This window comes from Chlamydotis macqueenii, chromosome 1 (genome assembly GCF_036417535.1).
Source record: "Chlamydotis macqueenii isolate bChlMac1 chromosome 1, bChlMac1.mat, whole genome shotgun sequence".
Classification (NCBI taxonomy): domain Eukaryota; kingdom Metazoa; phylum Chordata; class Aves; order Otidiformes; family Otididae; genus Chlamydotis; species Chlamydotis macqueenii.
Window position 1 is genome coordinate 183,257,788 of NC_141556.1, and position 21,274 is coordinate 183,279,061.

Here is a 21,274-nt window from a genome sequence, read left to right on the forward strand (position 1 = left end):
TTGGTCAGTAGTTAAAAGAATTTACTCTGACCACATAAACCTATGGAGGAATCTAACTGTACATTAAATTGTCTGTATTTCCTTTTCCCTTGCAGTGATTCGGTGCAGGATTGTTCAAGTATGAACAACACTTATTAGGGCAGTTTGTGTGGAATAGCTACATTCCCCAAGTTTTCCACAGTTAGAAACTCCTAGTACTGGTAGTCCCTGCAACTGATGTGAGGATCACACAAAGGATTAAGAAAGCCCATCATTCCCTGATTTTGTCCTTTTGTATTACTTCTATAAGGGAAATGGAATATCATCGTGAGATTTGGACTAGCTGCATGCTGACCTTACAGGGCACAGCCAAATTATTGGAGATGAACATTTCTCTCTAGATACTGTTTTTTATTATGGTCTTCTTTAGGAGTGACAGCTGTCTGGGATTGATTGTTCAAATGGAACACAATTTCTAGAAGCTTTACAGCTTTACTACTATTGCACGTGGCAATAATTACTTGCAAAACAAAGACTGTGTGGATTGTGTTTTACCAAATGATTTGGATATTTGTGATGGATTTCTACCTGTTCAAGCTTTAATTGTCAAATCACTCTGTGCAGAAAAAATATAGGAAAGGATCAACATTTTGTAACTGAGGTAAACACCTCCTGATCTCCCGAAAATTCCTTAATTGGATCCCATTGTTGAAATGTCCTCTTGACTGTGGACTATCACAAACTGTACATATGAATTTTTAAATTGGTTCAAAGCATTAGGCCACAGGCTGTCAACATCTCTTTGGAATAATTTTATGGTAATAAAGTTAAAGATAGCACTCAAAATAACCCCTTTAATATGCCAAATCATTAACACACACTTGCATAAATTCCACTTCCAAATGAAAGCTTTTATAAGATTCCAAAGAGTTTTGCATGTTAGAGCCCAAATATGTTCATGCATAACTAAGGGTGGTACTGTGTAAGACAAAGAAGTGATTGATTGAAAAGTCACCAAGGCTCATAGACCAAAAGCTACAACAGCTTCAAAGACTTTTTGGCTATGGAAGAAATTAGTATTTTTATAGGCTAAAGAACTAAGTGGGAATTCTGGGTCTCAATTTCCACCTTGGATCTGGCAGGTAGATATGGTCCATGCCAGCCTAAGCTAAATCCCACACAAATGAACTCATAGGTGTTTGCAATGAGGATGACTAAGCTGCTATCATACTCCTAGTGAGCGGAGTCTGGGGAGCCACTCAGCTGGCTGGATACAGGAGCGTGCACCTCTCCCTAAAGTAGGCATCTACATCTCGGTAGCCAAATAGCCCTGCAGACTCTCTCAGCCTAGATTAGTGACTTGGTTTTCCACTGCCTGTAGTGGGAACATAGGCACTCTGCTCACACACCAACCTGTACCATTAGGAGTGTAAACTAGGGCCTCAACCTTTGCAGAACCTACACGTCTTTGAGCTAGGTAAGCAAAGGCTTCTGTTGTGCCTCTGTGACTTCCTCCTTGTAGACATAGATGGGTTTGGAGATCACCTGAAAGACATTGCAGTGCCAGAGAAACTGGGTGCTGTGCCATGCGGTCTCCATGGCCTGACTGCTCCTGCACGAGGGACCGCTGGGCATTAAGGTTCAGGTCCCGAGATCCCTTTCCAAGGAAGAGGGAAGATGCAGACCTGCAAGCCTCCAGTCTTTGTCTCAAGGCTGCTGAGCCACTCTGTGTTTGTTTTCCAGTTTGGTTTAGGCAGGACAAGCTGCTTGGTGCACATTGCTGATCTGGGCTGCTGGGCAATCTGAAGCTCAGTCCTTCAAAAGAGAACTTAGGTGTTCAAAGAGCACTGCATCATTAAAATATTTCTGAGTTGTTCTGTGGCCCTGGGAAGAGCTTCATGAGTTTCTGCCACAGTTCTCTGAGCCCACTGTTTCAATTTTCCTTGGTGAGCTGAGATATTTTCTTCTCTATTAAGGACAGTGGAGAAGGATACCAAATTCCCTGGTCACTGAGGTCTGATCCTCATATGTGAATATATTGAATCCTTAAAGAGCTGTTTGTTTTCCAATTAATTGTATATTGGTATTTTGAGAAAGGAAACATTCAGTCTATCTTGCACGCTGGGACTAGTTCAAACAAGCGTATTGATAATGGTTAGGTTGTGATCAGCCCACTTAGGAGGCAATCACTTGACACTGGAGTTAGTGCAACCAGTTCTGTGACAATTTTTGACGTTGTTCTACCATGCCTAGCTACATCCAGATTTGCCATTAAAATAACATTCATTGATCAGACTATCATTGCCTAGCATGACACTGCTGATATTGGGTGGAAGACCTCCTTATCCTCACAGGAATGAGTCATTGCTGGTGCACATGTGCTGATGTAAAAAGCATAGCAACCTTTGGCCATGACTGAATGGAACAGAAGTTGCTGAAAGTGACAGAAGCCTCTCTGCAGCTGATACATGAGTGGTAAGATTCACCTCCAAACCATGTCTATTAATCTATTCATCCTCAGACCACCTAATGAATGTGTGATCACCACCCCCTCTTTCCAGCTGCACATCATCAGCAAGTTTCTCTTCAATGGATGCAACATCGCTGTTTTAAGAGATCATCACCCTACTGAGGGCAAGAAGGCTGTGCTTGGGACCTCCGCTTTTGCCAAGAAGAGCTGCACTTCACCAAGCTGTAAGGCTGACTTGGAGCATGAATTTTGACAGCAGTTCTATGACCAGTCATTGTAGCACATTTGGGTAGATCAATAATTTTTAAAGTCTTTTCTGCTTTCAATACAAGTAAGGAATATCAAATTAAACTGCCTGCTTCAAAACGAAACTTCTTCACGGTGAGTAGTCTAGTTGTGTAACTCCATGCTGTATGGCACAGCAGATGCTAAAAGTTTGCATTAGTTCCCAGAAGAAATGGAATAAATTAGTGGAAGAAAAGTTCATTAAGGCATAATAAACACATGGGCATCAGCTCTGGAAGCTACTAATTGGTATGGGTCCTGGGATGGTTAAGACTTGGTCTAACCCATTATGTCTGCTGTTACAATTCAACCTCTTTCACATTTTGAGAACAACACTGTCCATAAAAAAACCCTACATTATGGCCTTGCAAGATTTTAAAGGTATACTTTTTCCGGTTTCCAATGTAGAGAAAGTGGAAACAAGGGAACAGTGAAGAGCAGTGTTTGCCTGGCTCCAGCACCACAAATCGATTGCTACAGGGCACAGGCAAAGCAGACACCAGACTCAGAATTACTGCTGTGCCTGATGCATCACTGTCGTAGCCTGAGAGTCAGAGGATGTGGATGTGTGTGTGGATCCTAGTCTTACACTCATTTCTGGGAGAACACAGGAGTAGAAAATTGGACAAGCGGATTTGAAGAAAAGCCTCACTAGATCTAAGTTTGGGTTCAAATTCCTGTTTAGCAAACTACATAGCTCTCTCAGGGTTTCTTTACATTTCCTGACCTCTTGGCAGGAAAAAACAACTGCTGACTGGCATTGTATTTTCATATGGAAGTTTTTGGGTTGGTTTTTTTTTTTTATATATATCCCGGACTATCTTGTGTATCTGTGGTGTTCTGTCATGGGACATGAAAGCTACCTATGCCCATTCCACACCAGTGCAGGTTTTAGCATGGCTGTGACTGGTCCAGTTTTTGCTGGGACAGGTCAATCACTTTGGAAAAAAATTTAGATTATATCTAAGGAAAGGGAGGGAGTTTTCATTTGAACTAGCACAGCACAATATGGGGTCACTAAACAGCTATTTTTAGAAAGTGTTTTCTTTTAAGATGCTTTTACGATATGTATCTGTATAGCTTTTCCTCCTAAGTGTCTGGGATTGGAAGCAGTACAAAATGTCATTTCATGTTTAAAATAGCATCACATTCTCCTGACTGGTGATATATATGGAATTTGACACTAGGGAAATGCTCCTCTATTAAGCTGATTAGCTTTTTTGTTTACTTGTTTTTTAATTTGTCCCTTTAGAAACATTCTTGTAACCCCTTGGACATATTTTTTGCTTTTCCTCCTCAGAGATCCTGAGATGATATTGAGTTACTTGGGAAATTAGATTTGTCAGCTTTATTTCTGGTTGCTGTCTACATTAATTTTATAATTAAAACCCAAAGATGTGTGTCTAATATGTATGAATCTACAAAAAGCTGAAAGAGGGAGTATGCTTAAGCCCATACGAAAGAAGGAGTTTGACACGTGTCGGCGTTACGTTTCAGTGCAAGAAAGGAAATATTTTTTTGGCACAGAGCTCAGAGAACATGTAGGCAAACCAAGCAAAAACTCATGAATCTGAAAATTAGTCTGTGAAGTGTTTGTAGTCACAGTCAGTTTTTGCTAAAACATTCAAATACAAATTATTGGAGTGCAGATTTGGTGTGCACTGCAGTTTATGCTCGTTTATACATTTATTACGTATGTTACATTTTGTATATAAGGCTGGGGTAGGGAAGGAGAAAAAAGTTTAATCAGGGAACTCCTCTCCTACCCACATCCTGTCAGCTACATTTTCCCCTGATTTTGATCATTCAATAAATTTTAAGGAAGGGGAAATACACATTTTCCCCTTCTCTCCTCTCTCCTGTGATATCTGTCATTATTACTCACCACATACCTTATAGTAAGCTATTTACTTTGCCTGCAGCACCATGACCTTTGTGTGACTTGCCTCTTTCGGAGATGTTGTAAATAAATCACTGCTTAGCATGTGTTGGCTGTGGCAGCGTTTTCTGCTGGCTGATACCTTCCCAGAGCGGCGTTGCTTTCATGGGGAAGCAGCAGCAGCAAGGTGGTGCTCCGCAGATTTAGACCCATGCTGGGCAACAGCAATCACGGTCCCCACCACTGGCAACCGTGCTTCAAGTGGCAACATTTGCCAGCTGTTCCCTTGTTTCACTAAAATTGGAAGGCTCTAGGGAGGCTGACAAGCTGTGGTCTAGAGTTTCCAATGAGCCACAGCTGAAGATGGGTCCATAAATTCAGCACCCACTTAACAAGGTGGCACTGCAGCATCCTGGAATGGACTGAGCAGTAGATCCCTCTGCTTGAAAGCCTAAACTGGAATGGGATAAAGGCACTGCCACAGACATGCTCCAGCCCTCTGTGTTTTGAATAAAGTAGTCGTTGGCTGGGTATTGTAACCCTTGATTTTCTAACAGCTACCTGTGGTGAAGACCAAGTGCATGTTCCCCTTCAGCTAACTGCAGTATCACACACCTTGCCATGATGCCTGACAAGCAGAGTGTCCTGAGTGACAGGTGGGAGCTATTTTGCCTTTGTCAGCATGGCCGGACTGTGAAGGGAAGGTCCAGCCCTGTTTACATGGGACCTCTTGAGCCAAGGCTGGATTCTGCCCCTACCTGCCAAATGCCTGACTGAAGATTTGTTGCTGCTTCCCCAGTCATATGGCAGGAGCCTTGGGTCACACTTGCTCTCTTGAATTTAGGTGCAGTAGTAGCATCAGTGCCTGAAGCTAGATACTGGTAATCCATGGTCTTAGTCAGGTACAATAGTTCATGTTTCTTTTTTCTCATATTTGAATTAAAATGTAAATAACTTGTAGCTTTTGGTCCATCAGGACAAAATTATTCTAAGTGGGTAGCCTTTCATCTTTCAAGGCTAATATATATCGTACATCTATACAAATCTTTACGGGTTCTCAGTTGCAACCACTGGTTCCTTACTTCTTTGTAAGGTGGACAGGTTGCCATTTACATACAGATTCGCCCTGTGTATGAGACTGTCATTATACATCTTTTATTACGTGGCTTGGTAGATATATTTCCTTTGCAATTCTCCTCTACTCATATGACTTCCAGTGAAATAAACAGAAATTATGTAATGAAATTAAAATTAAATTATTTAATGAAATTAAAAGGTGTGGTGTGCTGAGGCGATAAGAAGCTACAGTCCTCATGAGTGGTCCTGGGACCTCACACAGATTTATGCACAGGCTCACACCAATCTTTAGACAAGATAAGAGAGGATAAGGGTTTAGATTAAGAAGACCTGAAGAGAGGCCTCCTTAGAAGCCCAGGGAGAATGTCCTACTCATCCATGTGTTACACTTCAAGGCCTGGATTTCTTGTGTTTCGTTGTGCTGCACAAAATGCAAGTGAGTTACTTTTAGACTTTGAATTTAGAGGATCTTGTTCTAATCATGGCTCACAAAGGCATGCTACATTTAAGGAGTATCTGAAAACCCATCAGCCACCCTAAGAGTGCTGAGCAGTGAGGTGTGTGCCTACAGCTGCAGCTGGGGGATCAGTCTGGCAGGTATCTTCAGAACATGCTGGACGGATAGACAAAGCTTTGCATGAAGTGATGGAAGATGGGGCACTGCAACACGTTTCTTATCCAACACCTGGACAAGGTAAAATTAAGCTCTACTCTCTGGACTAAAGCATGAAGAGATAAGTGCTTCCAGTAACAGGATATTCTATGAAGTTAGTTGAGTGGCTAAAATCTTTCACATCTTTAGCTGTGTGGCCACATTTCAGTTAAAATCCTGGTATTGATGGGTTTTAAAAACAAATTCTTGGTAGGAAACTTGTACTGGCTGGATGGGTTTTGGAGTGTTGCTGAGTAGCTTTAGTATCAGTTTCAGTCACCTGCCTGTGTATTTGTTTGGTGACAGCTCTCAGACACCCAGTGGCTCAGAAAGCAAGGTGGCTGTGGCTTAGCCCAAGTCTGTGTGTTGTCACATAGTACATCTGTGACTAACAAGAACTTTTTAGGAGTGAGTTATACTTCTAGGACATGGCACAAACTGGTAATTTCTCAACATCTCTACTGTGAGAAGACCCATGGTACTCATGTGTAGCTTTAACCTTGTCCATCTCCTGCTTAGTTGCAAAACCGAGACTTTGTGTACCAAGAGTTATTTTCTTTGTTACTCAACTCGACGTGTGCTGTTTAGCTGGGCTCTTGTGGGACTTTGTGTTGTTTTTTTTTTGACATTCTCATTCAGTTTGTTTCACAATGCATCAAATAAAGAGAGTTAATGAAAACCTTATTTTAGATTAGTTACACAAAAGAACAGTAGCATTGATCATGGGATTGCCCGCAAGGGACCTTTCTGTAACCTTTCCAAAGCTTTGAGTTACTCATGTGACTTAAACTCTGGAACAGCTTTTGCTTTCCTCTGAACTCTGTTGCATGCTTGGATCGAGGAACTTGGGACAGGAACAAGTCAAACAGGTCTGAGAGATGAAATCTTATTCTAATTATTTCTGGAAACCATTTTGCTGCTCCATCTCCTTTGGAAATTGTCAAATAAAGTCATATCAAGGCTTTTAGCATATTTAGGAAGAACATGTCTGGGTTCTTTTTTTTCAATTAGGATCAACCTACTCTTGCTGCAGATAATTCACAATCTTCTGTTGACAATACAGTTTGTTGGCTGCCTGAAACAAGGCTTGAAATACTTCAAAATAAACTTTTCAGAAGAAGAAACCATGGAGGAAGAAGTCTGGAAGAAGACAGCCCAGCTGGTACCATATTACTTGACATGGGAGCAAACACAGCTATGATGTCTCCTGTGGCCAAACTAGCCTGTCCACTGCCAGTGTGGATGTCTCTGCGCAATACTGTGTGGCAGTCATATAATCATAGAATCATAGAATCATAGAATGGTTAGGGTTGGAAGGGACCTTCAAAGGCTCATGTCACTAGTTAGCTTTTGATTAGGGCTCTTCACCTAGATCCATCCAGTTTACCCTCCATTGTATTTCTCAAGGTTGTGTATGGCAGAAATCTCATCATTCTCGAAAGCCAAAAAAATATTGAAGCCAGAATCTTGAACAGGTGCAGATTTCTTGCTGGTTGCGTGACCAATATACATTGTTGAGCTTCTGACCATCTGCCTGTGTTTTATTGCTGTAAATAAAATGCTCTGCACTGCAGAAAAGCAACAGTTCTGTGTTGCATAAACGACTGCCCAGTTCCATTTCACCTCGGCACGCATCACCATGTTTTTCTTTGGATGTTTGAACTGCACGGACCACAAAAATCAAAGAAAGGCTGTAAATCCCATGTTATTTCTGCTCTTGACTGTAAGCCTTTGAAACAATTGGGATTTCAGCCTCCGCATTGAAATCTCTTCAAAGAGGAAGAGCAGTGAAGTGCTCATAAAAGATAATACTTTTTTTTTTTCATTGCTGCTCCATTTCTCTGGACTGACCTCTGTTTTAAGAGCATCTCACAGCTATAAACTACAGGCAGTTTGCTTTAGACTTAAAAATAATCTGAAAACATTCTGTGTGAAGGTAACATGAGCTCTTTTTCTGTCTTTCTAATAGGATGAACCTCTTTGCCAGCTACGTACTTAAAAATCTTTTCTCTCATTGTGAAGGTTGAGGGGGAAGAATGGGGTCATCAGTGTATGCTTCTTCATTTGTATTTCAAGAAAGGCTGCCTTTCTCTCCTCAGTCATTGGATACCTTCCTACTAGACAGGAGGATATCCATATCAGAGATTCAAATCCAGCCCTGAAACTAAACTTTCAACTAGCAGAAGTTCTCTGGCCTCAAATAAGCTTCAAATGTGCATTCTTGCAGATGTCCTCTTCCTCTGCAGTTTGTACAGATGAGGCAAGGACTTCACAGGGATGGAAATCAAACAACAGGTGATTTCTGTCCCTCTCTGCTGGGACAATATTAGATACCTTCCCTGTCCTCTGGAAACGCCTGTTTCCAGAGCTGTCAATCAAGAATCTCTCAGGGTAGGAAATGTGTTTTAGAAAACTTCTGCTGTTGAGCCACCATCTGGCTTCCTTCTCTGTCAGTATGTTTCGTTGTGCAAAATAGACTTCCAGTATCATCCTGCAAAGCATTTCCTGCCTTGCAATTCTTTATTAGTCAAATCAGCCTTGGACTGGTGGCATGATGTTTATCCATGGCTGTTCATCTTCTGAAGACAAAAGTTTAGATTCTGCCCTGATGAGACTTCAGGTTTTTTGTCTCCATCTAGTCAAGAGACAAGCTCCACCAAGGTGACAGTCAGTCAGTGAGGGGTAGAAATTATATGCTGAAATAAGTTCTGACTGCCTCGCAAATATTTGCTTTCCATGAGTAGTAAACATCATAGAATAATTTGAGTTGGAGGGGACCTTTAAAGGCCATCCAGTCCAACCCCCCCCCTGCAAGGACCAGAGACATCTCTAACTAGATCAGGTTGCTCAGAGCCCTGTCCAACCTGGCCTTGAGTGTTTCCAGGGATGGGGCATCCACCATGTCTCTGGGCAACCTGTTCCACCATCCTCATCATAAAAAATTTCTTCCTCATAGCTAGTCTGAATCTACTCTCTTTTAGTTTGAAAGCATTACCCCTTGCCCTATTACAACAGGCCCCTGCTGAACAGTTTCTCCCCATCTTTCCTGTAGGCCCCCTTGAGGTACTGGAAGACAGCTATAAGGTCTCCCTGGAGCCTCCTCTTCTCCAGACTGAACAGCCCAAACTCTCTCAGCCTGTCCTCACAGGAGAGGTGCTTCAGCTGTCTCATCATCTTCGTGATCCTCCTCTGGGCTTGCTTCAACAGATCCATGTCCTCACTAGCCTTCAAGGACAAGAAAAAAAATTTTCTGACATCACCATTCTTTATCAACCAGTGAACCATAGAGCTAGAGCTACACTTTTTGCTTGCAGGGGGCTCCTTTGCCATTGGAAGTTAGTATTATTCCAGTAGCTTTTTTTCTGGGATAGAGCCAACTGCAGAGTGATTTTGGAAGGTTCCTCTTTAGAGTCTCAGACAGAGCATCCACTCAAGGTGACTCCATGGGCAGAACCAGCTAAGAAAACTCACAAAACCTCATTAATTCAATTTACATACTTTACAGTGATTTTTACTGGAAAATCTTATCTCTTTTTCTTCCCTGTTCCCCCTTTTAATTTATAACAGGCTTCTGGGATGTCCTGGGATTTGTATTTTTTTTTTTTGATGGAACACCAGGTTCTAACAAAATCCCCACAATCTCTATTTCTAATCCTATTTCATGGTCTTCTGTTGCTCCTCTCCCATTCCTCTCACAAATGTACTATGTCCCCCCTCAGTGAAATGCAAGCCAGCTTTCAACGTCAGCAACCAGATCTGCAGAGTGTACAAGTTTTCCAACCTCCTCCCCAGCCACCAACAGGCTAATCAGCTGTATTCAGTAAGGAGTGGTGATGAAAACAGAAATGCACAAGAGGGTTAATTTTTAAATATAACACCTCTCATATGAGAATTGGTTTTTGGGGAAGGTTTTTTTAAAAAAGAGAAAACTTACCTAGTTAAGTGTATAATACTATTATACAGAGCTATTTCAGAGTAACTGCTTCAGAATGAATTTCTTTCTGGTCTTGGAGGCCTCGAGTAACTGTAGCCCTTTAAATTCATAGTCTATCTTCTCCCAAATTAACTGGTCTTTGCAGACAAGCCCTTGGCTAACTTATTCTCAAACTCTGAAATAGACAAAACAGTGTCGATGCCAATGCCCCAGGGCCTAACTCAGCCAGCTTTTCACATTAAAAGCATTATGCCTTGTCTGCATCAGACTTTTAAAATGTATCAGCTAATATGTGCTAATGACACGCATTTAAACCCTAGTCTAGACAAAGCCAGCACGATTGCCCTCTGAATGCTTGATGCGATCAGCTAACATCCCCACAGCAGATCTGATTACCCCATTTTAATCACGTAAGGCTATAAACATCATAGAATTATAGAATTATCCAGACTTTCCTCACAGCAAGAACAAACCTTGAAGGCCGTGCATGGGATCTAAGACTCAAAAATACCCTCATGGGGTGGGACCTTTGCCCTTGCACAAAGAAGCAGATGGAATGGAAAACAGAAGGGATAGAAAAGCCAGGCTTTGGCATACAGAAATGCATCTATGCAGAGGAATCTGTTACACCAGAAGGATGAAGAGGATGACCTAGCAGCAATTTACCTGGACTACTGCTTGGACATTTGTGAGTAGCTAATAGTCTGATAGGAACAGAACGTGGAGAGCTGAATAGGAGCAGAGATGTAACTTCGTGTCTGTATACAGCGTTGATCAGACTAATAACATGTAACGACTTTTCTCCTCACATTTTAAAACGTGTTGAAAAACTGAAAAGGACATTAAAAAAAGGACGCAATGATTTGAGGAAAAGAAGAGAAATGCTTTATGGCAAAACACTTAAAACCTCAATCTGTTTAGTTTATGAGAAAGAACACTAAGAAGTAAATAGACTACAATATATAAATATCTTCACAGGGAGAAAATACGCAGTACTAAAGGATTATTTGATCTTGCAGAGAAAAGCAAAACTGACTAGAAGAAGCCAGAAAAAATCAAATTAGGAAGTAAGGACACAATTTTGATAATGCTAATCTCTTCTAACAAACTATGAGGCCAAAAAGTATCTTTTCCATCACTTGAAAACTTTGATTACAGCTGCATGGTTTTAGGGGAGATGTATTTTAATCCACCATATGCTACAGGGATCACTACAGAATTAACTGTGACATGGCTGAGATAGGAGCAGCCCAAGTGGATGATTTTTTTTTTTTTTAGACTTCAATGTTATGTATATAAAAGCACATGAATTGGCAAGAAGTACTTACCAGCCAGAAGTCTGAGCAAATGGTTGTAAAACGGCTGTGCTAGGATTGCAGAAGTGCTCCCTGCTAGGTTTAAAGAAGGAATACACATTTTTTTTTTATCTTGCTGCCCCCTAAATATCCCTGTTGAGAGGGCATACGACATTGGAGTCAGCCCATTAAGTCTGAACAGGCACAATGTTTATTACCCAGTGCGAGGCAAAAACACTTAATCAAAGGTACTCCTGAGCATATCCATTTGATTTTGTTTACAAATTAGGATTTCCACGTATTCAATGTAGTGGGTTTATGTAGTCAAAGGACCTGCACCTTGTAAGCCTAATTTCCTGATTCAGCTGCTTTTTCAGCTGGCTTCTTGTTTTTGAAACATTTGGTTTTAACTCAGTAAATCGTCACCCTTTGCAGTCCCAGCAGTCACACTGACTGTGCTCTTGGAGAGTCTGGGAGAAGGAATGGCTTCCTCCAGACTGTGTCCTGCTTCACAGGCACCTAATGCCAACAAAAGCAGGAAGATTTCTTTTTTCCTGAGCATCTCAGGAGTTGCTTCCAGAGGAGATTGACTACAGAACGGAACCGGAAAGAATTTGCTGCTGTTACTACTTTCCTTTTGAGGGAAAAATTGTGGTAAAAGAGCTGCAGATCTTATCAGGGTAACCAGAGTGACAAGTCAAGGGACAACTTGCACCCTTTCACAAGAAAAAGATGATAAAAGCCTCCCACTTCAAATGCTGAACTCTGAGATGCGTTTGTGAAGTGGACAAGGTGGACACCAGTCCTGTATGAGACCTGGTACTGCAGGCACAAAAAGAATCTATCTCCCAAACCAACCAATTCCTTTCCTTCTTCCTCTCCCCAAACCTCATTCCCCAAATCAACTCCCATCAGCGCAGAATATTTTTGTCATACTAACACTGACTGTCAAAGCCGTTCTGATTTTAAACAAAACAATGCTTGCAAGACCAGAATTTCGACTTAGACAAACCACCCAGAATGCTCTTATGACAAATTTTCTAGCTTTAGATTTCACAGCATTTACTGCACATGACGTGTAGCTAAATGTAGCATAACTTGATACAGGATTTCCTCTAAACCTCAGTATAGCTGTTCCTTACGTGAATGTGATGCTCTGGCAGTCATGAAGATGCACGTTTCACCCGAAACATGCACACTTCAATGAACAATTAGACTCCACTATGTGCAATAGCAGAAGGAGATATTAGAAATTGCCTTTTTAGTAATGGAGATAATGCAGTCTTCATCAAACATTGCTATCTCCTGTGGGCATAAAATGCAGTTTAACAGAGAAGTTACACTCATCTCCCTTGAATGTGCAGAGTGAAATGCACATTTGTCCAAGAGGTTTTGCACAGTCTATCTCTTAAGCCTTCAAGTGGGAATCAAATACAGTGCAGTAAGAGGCTGGCCCTCTAAATTGATAAAAGTCAACCCTGCCACCTCTCCAAGACAATTCAAAGCCGAGGATGAGCTTAAAAAGCTCTCCTGGGGGGAGTTCAGGCCAACTGAGCTTACAACTCTGCAAAACACCCTCAGCATATTTGGGCAGTTAGAAACCAAATCTTCTCCTGCTCCATAGGCCTTGTTTGAGAAGAGGGGACACTGCTATACTTTCTGACATAACTTGGAGCTGAATGCCAGGCTATTGCACAGTCTCACCTCTTCAGCTCATGGTTAGCCTGATGATATGGTGTCTCTCTGGCTTTTCCTTCCCTTGTTTTCTTTCGCACTGCTGTTGTGAGGATCCTGCTAACTGCCAACACCTTTGAGTCTTTGCCAAATGTGCATCCTCCTTCAACCTGACTCAGCTGGAGTAACTTGCTTTATGTCTTGCATTGCCTCATTTCATTAAGTACCACATGACCACCTCAACATCTTCCTTTTTCTGAGGTAGAGCATGCTGACTCCTGCTGCGGATGACCAAGCCTGTGTTCCAGTCATCAGGACAAAGTGACATCTTTAGTGAAAGGCTAGTCTTCTTTTCCATCATACTGATTTCTTCTTTTATCGCAGTTAAGTGGCATTATCTCATGCCATTTTCAGAAGTTGCTTTGTGGCAATGCCCAAAAGTGCTAAGAGCACTACCACCCACAGCCATGGCTCCAAGGGCTTGCAGTCATCCTCCAGTGCTACGCTTCATATGGAGTACATCTTTTTGGGCTATGATGGCATCAGATTGACTGACACTACTGCTCAGACAAGCTGGCTAAAGGGTGCTTTGCCAGAATTTAATGTTGGCTTGCAGAACATCACTGTCTTCTCCATACAGTAGTAACATATCTGCAAGAGATAGAATAGACTGTAGACTATAGACTATTTCAGTTGGCAGGGACCTGCAATGATCATCTAGTCTGACTGCCTGACCAATTCAGGGTTGACTAAATTAAAGCATGTTGTTAAGAGCATTGTCCAAATGCCTCTTGAACACTGACAGGCTTGGGGCACCCATCACATCTCTAGGAAGTCTGTTCGAATGTTTGACCACCCTCTTGCTAAAGAAATGCTTCTTTAATGTCCAGTCTAGATGTCTTTCAAAGGTGGCTTCTTTGATGTTCACCCTGTTGTATCACTTCACGACCCCCAGCTAGATCCCTCAAGGATCATCACAAGGGCATTTCAGCTGCTAAGTGACGGAACTGAGCATTTTAATGCAGTTTCCCCCCCAAAGCCACTGAGCACACAATGTTAAAGCCAGTTCTGGGGCCCAACCTGATCTTCATGAGAACCGCCCCCCCCCCCCCCAAGTTTCAAGGTCTCAGCTGATAATGTTACAATATTGCAGGATGCCTACATGCTATTTATACTTAAAGTTTAGATTTTGTATGGCAGTATCTAAAGGCCAGTGAAGGAGGTTGCCTTTCAGCTGGTACCACAGAAGGACTAAGAAGTCACTCTCCTAAAGCACTTATGGTCTAGACAGACATGAAGGAAATCCAGGAAGGAAAAAGAATAGAAAACACACGCAGAGCAAATATGGTGATTGGGTTACACGGTCCTGTCAGTCTTAAGATGTTATCTGGGATTGTTGTTGTTTTGCAGGAGAGGAGAAAAGCTACAGGGAAAAAAAGGAGGACACAAGAGAAAAGGGAGGACAGAATATGATGAATAAGTATGGCGTGAAGGAAGCTGAGGTGAGTTTTCTCACATCTCTTTTCCCCAGCCTGAGTGCCATCCATACACATTCATGTTACAGTACTTAAATAAGAGCTGTCAGACCTAACACATTTTTGCCTGAATTATTCATAAATCTGTATGATCACAAGAGAAGAATAAGTTGTTATTTGCATTAAACTAGTTAATTTTCATTAACATAACTGGCATATAATTACTAGTTTCACCCGAGTAACTTACCTTAACACAGGTTCTATAGCAACCATAATAGAGATCTATGCTCTTTAAAAAAATTTGTGTATACTGGCTGAAAGCATGATTTTCTCCCATAATAGACCTGCTAAGCCTCTTTCTTTTTCCCTTTTGTACACAATTAACATTTCATTTACTATTTCTATATTCCAGGTAGATACCAGAAGAGAAACAGGTCCTAAAGCAGTAATCACTAGGTAAGTATGAGAGTTTCTTCATGACTAATTGCATTTGACAGTAATTGCTGTTTATTGAAGAATCTGAGTGAGACATCACTCTGACACGTATCTGGATACTCCTTGTATCCTGCAGTTTGCCATATTGCCTGCTGTTGGTGCTCCACTTTATAGGCCCAGCTGTCTTGCAGCTGTCTTCTCTGCCTACACAGAGGTGTGACTTGGAAGGGGCTGCTGTTTGTTATCCAGCACCATGCTAAATGCTGTGCTGATGCAGTTCTTCAAAGTAGGGCTCTGGGAGGAGCGATTCCTTCCATACTCTCCTGGCTTGGTGGATACGCACACTTCTTCAGCTTTCACTGGCTCTTACATGAATGTGTTTGACAGTAAATCATAAATGATAATTTACATCAATGTCCCTACTTAAGGGACACCACCAAAAGTGAGTTATCCCTCTCCTGAGCTGGACAAAGGTCAGAAGCATTAGCTGGGAGCTAGAAGCAGAAACTAATTGGATGCATCATGACTACCCAACACAACACTGAAAATGAGAAATTTTCAAAGTGTTAATTTTTAACCTCACTGCTTGTCTGAAAAAACAAATTAAATCTTTTCAGCTAAAAAAAGGCCTATGCTGGTGCTTCCTCTACCAATATTTTAAATTATTTTAATCTCAGCCAATATTGCAAGTTCTTTTTTGATCCCTAATTAATTTTACCAAGTTATTTGCAATTAATAGTTTAGATAGGAGAAAGATAAATGCCTGGAGACTCAAAAACATTAGAAGAAAAACTTGTACAAACAATATGGTAGAAGTCATATTTATTGATAAAAATTAATATATCTGCTATAAAATTTGTAACAGTAATGCAAATGAATATTTATTTTGATGCATAAACCTGAATGTTACATACCAAATACAATACAGTAACACTGGTTTCCTCCTTATTTACACGTTTATGAAAATTGATATGCAACCGATGTTAAAAGAACTTGTAATGGAGAATAGTGACATTAGAAAAATAATATTCTTGATAAAGCATTCTTGAGGACTCCAATCACATTTTCAGGCCTCTTTCAATAAGGCAAAAATCCCTGGTACAGCATATAACTTAATTTACAAAATACAATAACTTCAGACACATCTTCAAGTTTTCTTTTGGTATGCTTTTCCTCACTGTAAAATTACTCAATTTTCTTACTGAACAGAAAGAACTTTCAATAACAAAACTTAATGAGTTCTACTACATATTACATATACATCGCTGTAGCTTAGCGACCATAACTGGGCAATCTTTCTCCTTAATTGTTTGCTCAATGAGCTTTTCTTAGATGTAGGACATGTAGTATTTTGAAATCATTATGACTGTGGTATCTTTCTTCAGTTTTCATAGGAAACAGATCTGTCACATTTTGAAAGTCGTTAAAAAAATTTTATTTTATTTTAGGAACTGGTGCACAACTACATTTCCACTCACAAGAGAACGTCACAAATGTAACTAAAATTAGGCTTGGATAACTTTGAAAACATACTACTATGTGCCCAAACCCAAATTTCTTACTTTAATACTTTATAACCCTGCCATGCTCTAGGAATTATTCTTCTGCATAGCTTCATTACTAGTCACAGTCAGATAGTTTTAATTCCTTCAAAGGCACAAAACTTCCACCTCTTTTCCAGTGTTGCTCCCACACCAGTGAATTCTTGTTTAAACATGCGTGGCAGTCTCATCAAAAGCATTTCTATCTCATTTGCAGAGATCTGGGAAAGAGAGAAAGGTAAAAATAAAGTGAGAAAGCTGCCCTGTGGATTGGAAAGAGGAAATACAGAGAACAGAAATAAGGGGGGGGGGGGGTGTAAAAATCCAGGGCAGATGAAAACAACCAACCATTATTTTTTTTTTTAACCTTAGCCTGACATGAATTTCCAGACTCCAAAGCAAGTGCAGATTCTTTGTAGGAATGATTCTGCTTTTCTAAGTGTCATTCCACTGCAAAAGAGTTACAACTGCTACATGTCAGGGCTGCTGCTGCACAGTGTTGTATGAAGTCCACTTAAGAACTATGGTTGCAAGTATACTTGTGAGGTGGAGGAAGCAAACGGGACCTTACTGTCCTTTCTCACCTCATAATGTCTCGAATCCTTCTCCTCCTAGCTCCATTGGTTTTTCTCTGGCCAAAAAACCAAGAAGCACAGGGACTTTATTTTTAATTAGCTCACTTTTGTACTTAGGGCTGACTATCCACGGAGCCATCTTTTCCCAGTTTGGCCAGGTTCAGTAGCCTCAGATAACTATGCAGCGGAGTTCCTGACTCAGCATGTTTTTATGGTCTTGAAACCTTAATAACTGGTCACCTTCCCAATGGGAAAGATGTTCTCATTGCAGAAAACACTTTCATAAAGGCAACCTTTCTGATATAATCAATAGGAAAGTCAAGAAATGACCAGCCATGGAAAATGAACCACTTTATCCTACTGCTACTTCTTCTAAAGTGATGGTCATGAAAGGAACAGTAAAGAAATCTACAGATGCTGCCTGTTATCCACCTATCTCCATGGTTTGATAGGCGTCTCTGGCAATGATGATATTTCTGCATATTCATATTAGTAGGAACCTTCCATGGTGAAAAGTTTTATTTTTTAAAGCAACATATAAACATAAAATATGCTAATTACACCTCATTCCACTCAAGGGAGGTGAAAAAATATCTATCAACTCTTATTTGCCTGAAGCAGTTAGTGTAGCAGAAAGATTAAATGATTTGTTACAGGCAGTGCTGAAAATCAGTGTTGGAGGTAGTCTAAAGCCCCAGAGTAATCAGGTCCGTCTTTTACGTACTGTCCTGGCAGTAACGGATAGCTGGTTAGCTTTGGGTAATGTATCGGAGCTCTGTACTGAGCCCTCAGCCCACAGAGGTATGGCGACCTCATCATTCCTGTTCAGGTGAGGACTGACAGGCTAATCATGGAAAGCAGATGAAATTAATCTCTGAGATTGCATCTCTGGACTGCACTATTAAAAAGTAATTTGTTGCTACAAGCAGTTACTTCCAAAATAAACCAGTGAGGTCAAATTTCATGGCTTATGTTTATTATGCAGCAGGTAGGTTGAGTGGTAGCTGCAGGGGCTGGTACGTTGGCACCTTGGAGAGATGGAGACAATGCTCCTTCCATGAAGGCTGTGTTTGCAAGTTAAGGGTTTGATCCTGGCAGCCTCCCAGAAGACAACACGTTACTCATGTGAGCAAGAATTCAAGGACAGAGCCCACAGATATGCACAAGAAGGGACCACAGCAGTGAAGAGGAGGAAAGTCAAAGAGCTCAATGGGCAGAAGCAATGAGCAGCAGGGCTGGAGCCCAAGGAGGTGGTATTTTAAATGACTGCTGTTGTCATTCAGGAGATACATAGCTGGAGGGGTCAGCCAGGGGAAAAAGCAGTTGAAACTTAGCAAAACACTGTGTGTTAAGGAAGGACTTGAAAGATGACTGAGGAGATTGGGCAGACTGGGTGCTGCAGGAGCTGGGGACAAGATGAAGGAAGGTGGACATGTGGCAGAGGCAGGGAATAAAGATGAAGAAGAAGAATGGTTGCAGGTGTGAGGCTCTGGATGATCAGGTCTTGATAAAATCAGACTTAAAAAAAACCACATTGAAATTCACCAGTTACTCAGCTCTTTCAACCATCCTCATCCCTTACTCCTTTCTCATTGTGGGTAGCAGTGGACTGTAAAACACTAGCAAATCTGAGCTGCCATGGCCTCAAGATAGCACCTAAGAACTTACTCATCCTTCCTCACTCATCCATGCAAGTTGTCTTACTTCCAGTGGGCTTCTAGCTCAGGATCTCCTCTGCTTTTAGTTATACACTTTTTCATAGAAACAGAGGAGGGATCCTCCAGAGGCATGAAGCAGCCCATCAAAGCAGCCCATCAAAGCAGCTGGAAGGTGATCTTTGCTCTGGGTAGTATGGCTGGAGGGAGTGGAGTGTTCAGGAACAAAATATTACCAAGATCAAAGGAGTTGTGTCTAACAACCACCACATAAGGAATGCCATTCACATTCTGAGTCCAGGTGCACACCATAGCTACATCCTGATTCCGTGTTGCAGGAAGATCTGCGCAAGCACCACCATCCCCATGTCCAGAGGAAGTATTGGTGGATGTGGACCAGAGCTGTGGCTAACCACAGGGTGACCCTTGCATCTGCTAAATATCTCATGCAGTCTAGCATCCTGCAGAGTCGTCGTTTAGCACTTAGAGTAGCATTCACCTGACCAAAGGTGGCTGTTTCACAGCTGAGCTTCTCACCCCTGACTTGCTTAATATTCAATGGAGAGGAATAGGTCCTTTTGGGGCTTGATTTCATCTCATCCTACAGTAAATATTTAAAAGTAAGTCAAAGAATCTTATCCTATAGGTATGTATGGACTATGGACTGTACGAACCGATGCATTAAAAAACACTTTGCACACTGTAGTGTATTGGCCTAGCTTTTGTGTTGGTCATGCCTTCTCTGAATTTAGCAAGAGCATCAGCCAATTCCTTTATGAGGTCCTCTCCACTTCCATATGGTGATGAAGAGTATGCTTCATGGTTCATTCATGTGTTCATGAAAGTTCATGTTCAGTGTGACCCATGACTAACAACTTTTAGAAGAACAAGGAATCATCTTCTAAAGTTCAGCACGGTTTGATGGCCATGGCTACACTTGCGTCTTGTTCTGCTTGCTTTATCCTCAGCTCTATTTCAGGATCATGTCTCATAAAATCAGTTGCTGGTTTTTGCCACTTAAAGCTCTGCTCTTCTTTGCCACCAAGAATAGCTAAGCAGCATGAGGCAAAGGCCTCAGCACAAGCACATGCACTGTAATTTGTGAATGAATAAAGACTGCAAACCCCCAAGCCCCATATCCCATTATCTTTCTAATGGAAATGCGTGAAGAGTTTAACCTGCAGTAAAGAATAATACAACATTTCTGTAGAGAAAACAGATTTTGATTAAATTTTTTTACCCTAGAGTCCAACTGCTGCATATAAGACCAAAGATACTCTATATTGGCTCCAAAAGGGTGGACGTGAAGAAATGTGGATATGATACCTGTATTAAAAACAAATGTACACAAAGTATTGAAATTACCTCAGACAATGTATCATTAAAATAAGCAAAATAATTCTGAATAGTCTGTTCTTGCAGGTTTTTCAGTATGAGTTACGATTCTTATTTTTCTTACACAGCCCAATAAATAAAACAAAATGGCACCTTTTTAATACAGTCATAATAACATGGTAAACACAATAGCTCATCTTCAGGAATGACAGCAGTTAGCACGTAAGTGACCAAGATAATATACTGATGAATAAAGGAATTTCTAAACAAAGACTTGCTGGAAGCATTCCAACTACCAATTTTATGCTTGATTTACCAATATAAAATTGTGGATATTGTAATGGTAAAATTATTGCTTTTTTTTCCCCTTCACTGGATGCTCTGTTGTGAAAACGTTTCATATAATTGTGGCAGAAACCTCACTCCCTCAAATTCTTTTAGTAATTACACTGATGCTGGTTATAAAAAGTGTTTAATCTGTATTACCAGTAACTCTCGCTGAAGAAAACACAAATCCTGTATGACATATTTACTTATTTACTTTCTCTTCAAAGAAAGCCAGTTCTGTCTATCTGCATTGTTATTTACAGGATCGTTGTAAAAGGTGGGAATAAAAGTGACTTAGGAGGAGTCAGGGTCTAAGTCTAGAGATTTTTTTCTGCAGTGAAATCAAGTGACAGCATAATAATGAAGACCAGAGAATACAAGATTTGGGGCACCAGAATTGCTATTAAAAGCACTATCCAATTTCTCCTCTTCTAAACAAACAGTGAAAATACAAAATGGCATGTGTGTAACTTACTGTTTGGGGAGAGTTGAACTGTAAGAATCAGAGCAAATATTTTCAACTCTGTTTGGATGGGTTTCTTAGCTGAACCACCCTAGGGGAAGTTCCTTATACTTAAAGCATAAACACCAGGATTAAAAATGCTTACAAATGACAAAAATGGGTCACTGTATCTTGTGTACTGCAGGCCATACTGCTTTCTTGATGCTGAATGAATTAGGATAAT

The 21,274-nt window shown here is 41.0% G+C and overlaps 1 protein-coding gene across 3 annotated transcripts in view; it reads right to left on the reverse strand.

Moving 5' to 3' along the window:
• Positions 1 to 15,962: 15,962 nt before the first annotated feature.
• Positions 15,963 to 21,274, reverse strand: part of ENOX1 (ecto-NOX disulfide-thiol exchanger 1) — a 371,002-nt gene continuing 365,690 nt past the window's right edge. For all 3 annotated transcript variants that reach the window (XM_086741768.1, XM_086741750.1, XM_086741760.1), the window contains 2 exons: positions 20,167 to 20,252; positions 15,963 to 16,917 (listed from right to left, as the gene is read on the reverse strand). In XM_086741768.1, the coding sequence (XP_086597894.1) occupies positions 16,786 to 16,917; positions 20,167 to 20,252 (218 nt within the window). In that variant the 3' untranslated portion in view covers positions 15,963 to 16,785. The remainder of the gene's footprint in view (positions 16,918 to 20,166; positions 20,253 to 21,274) is intronic.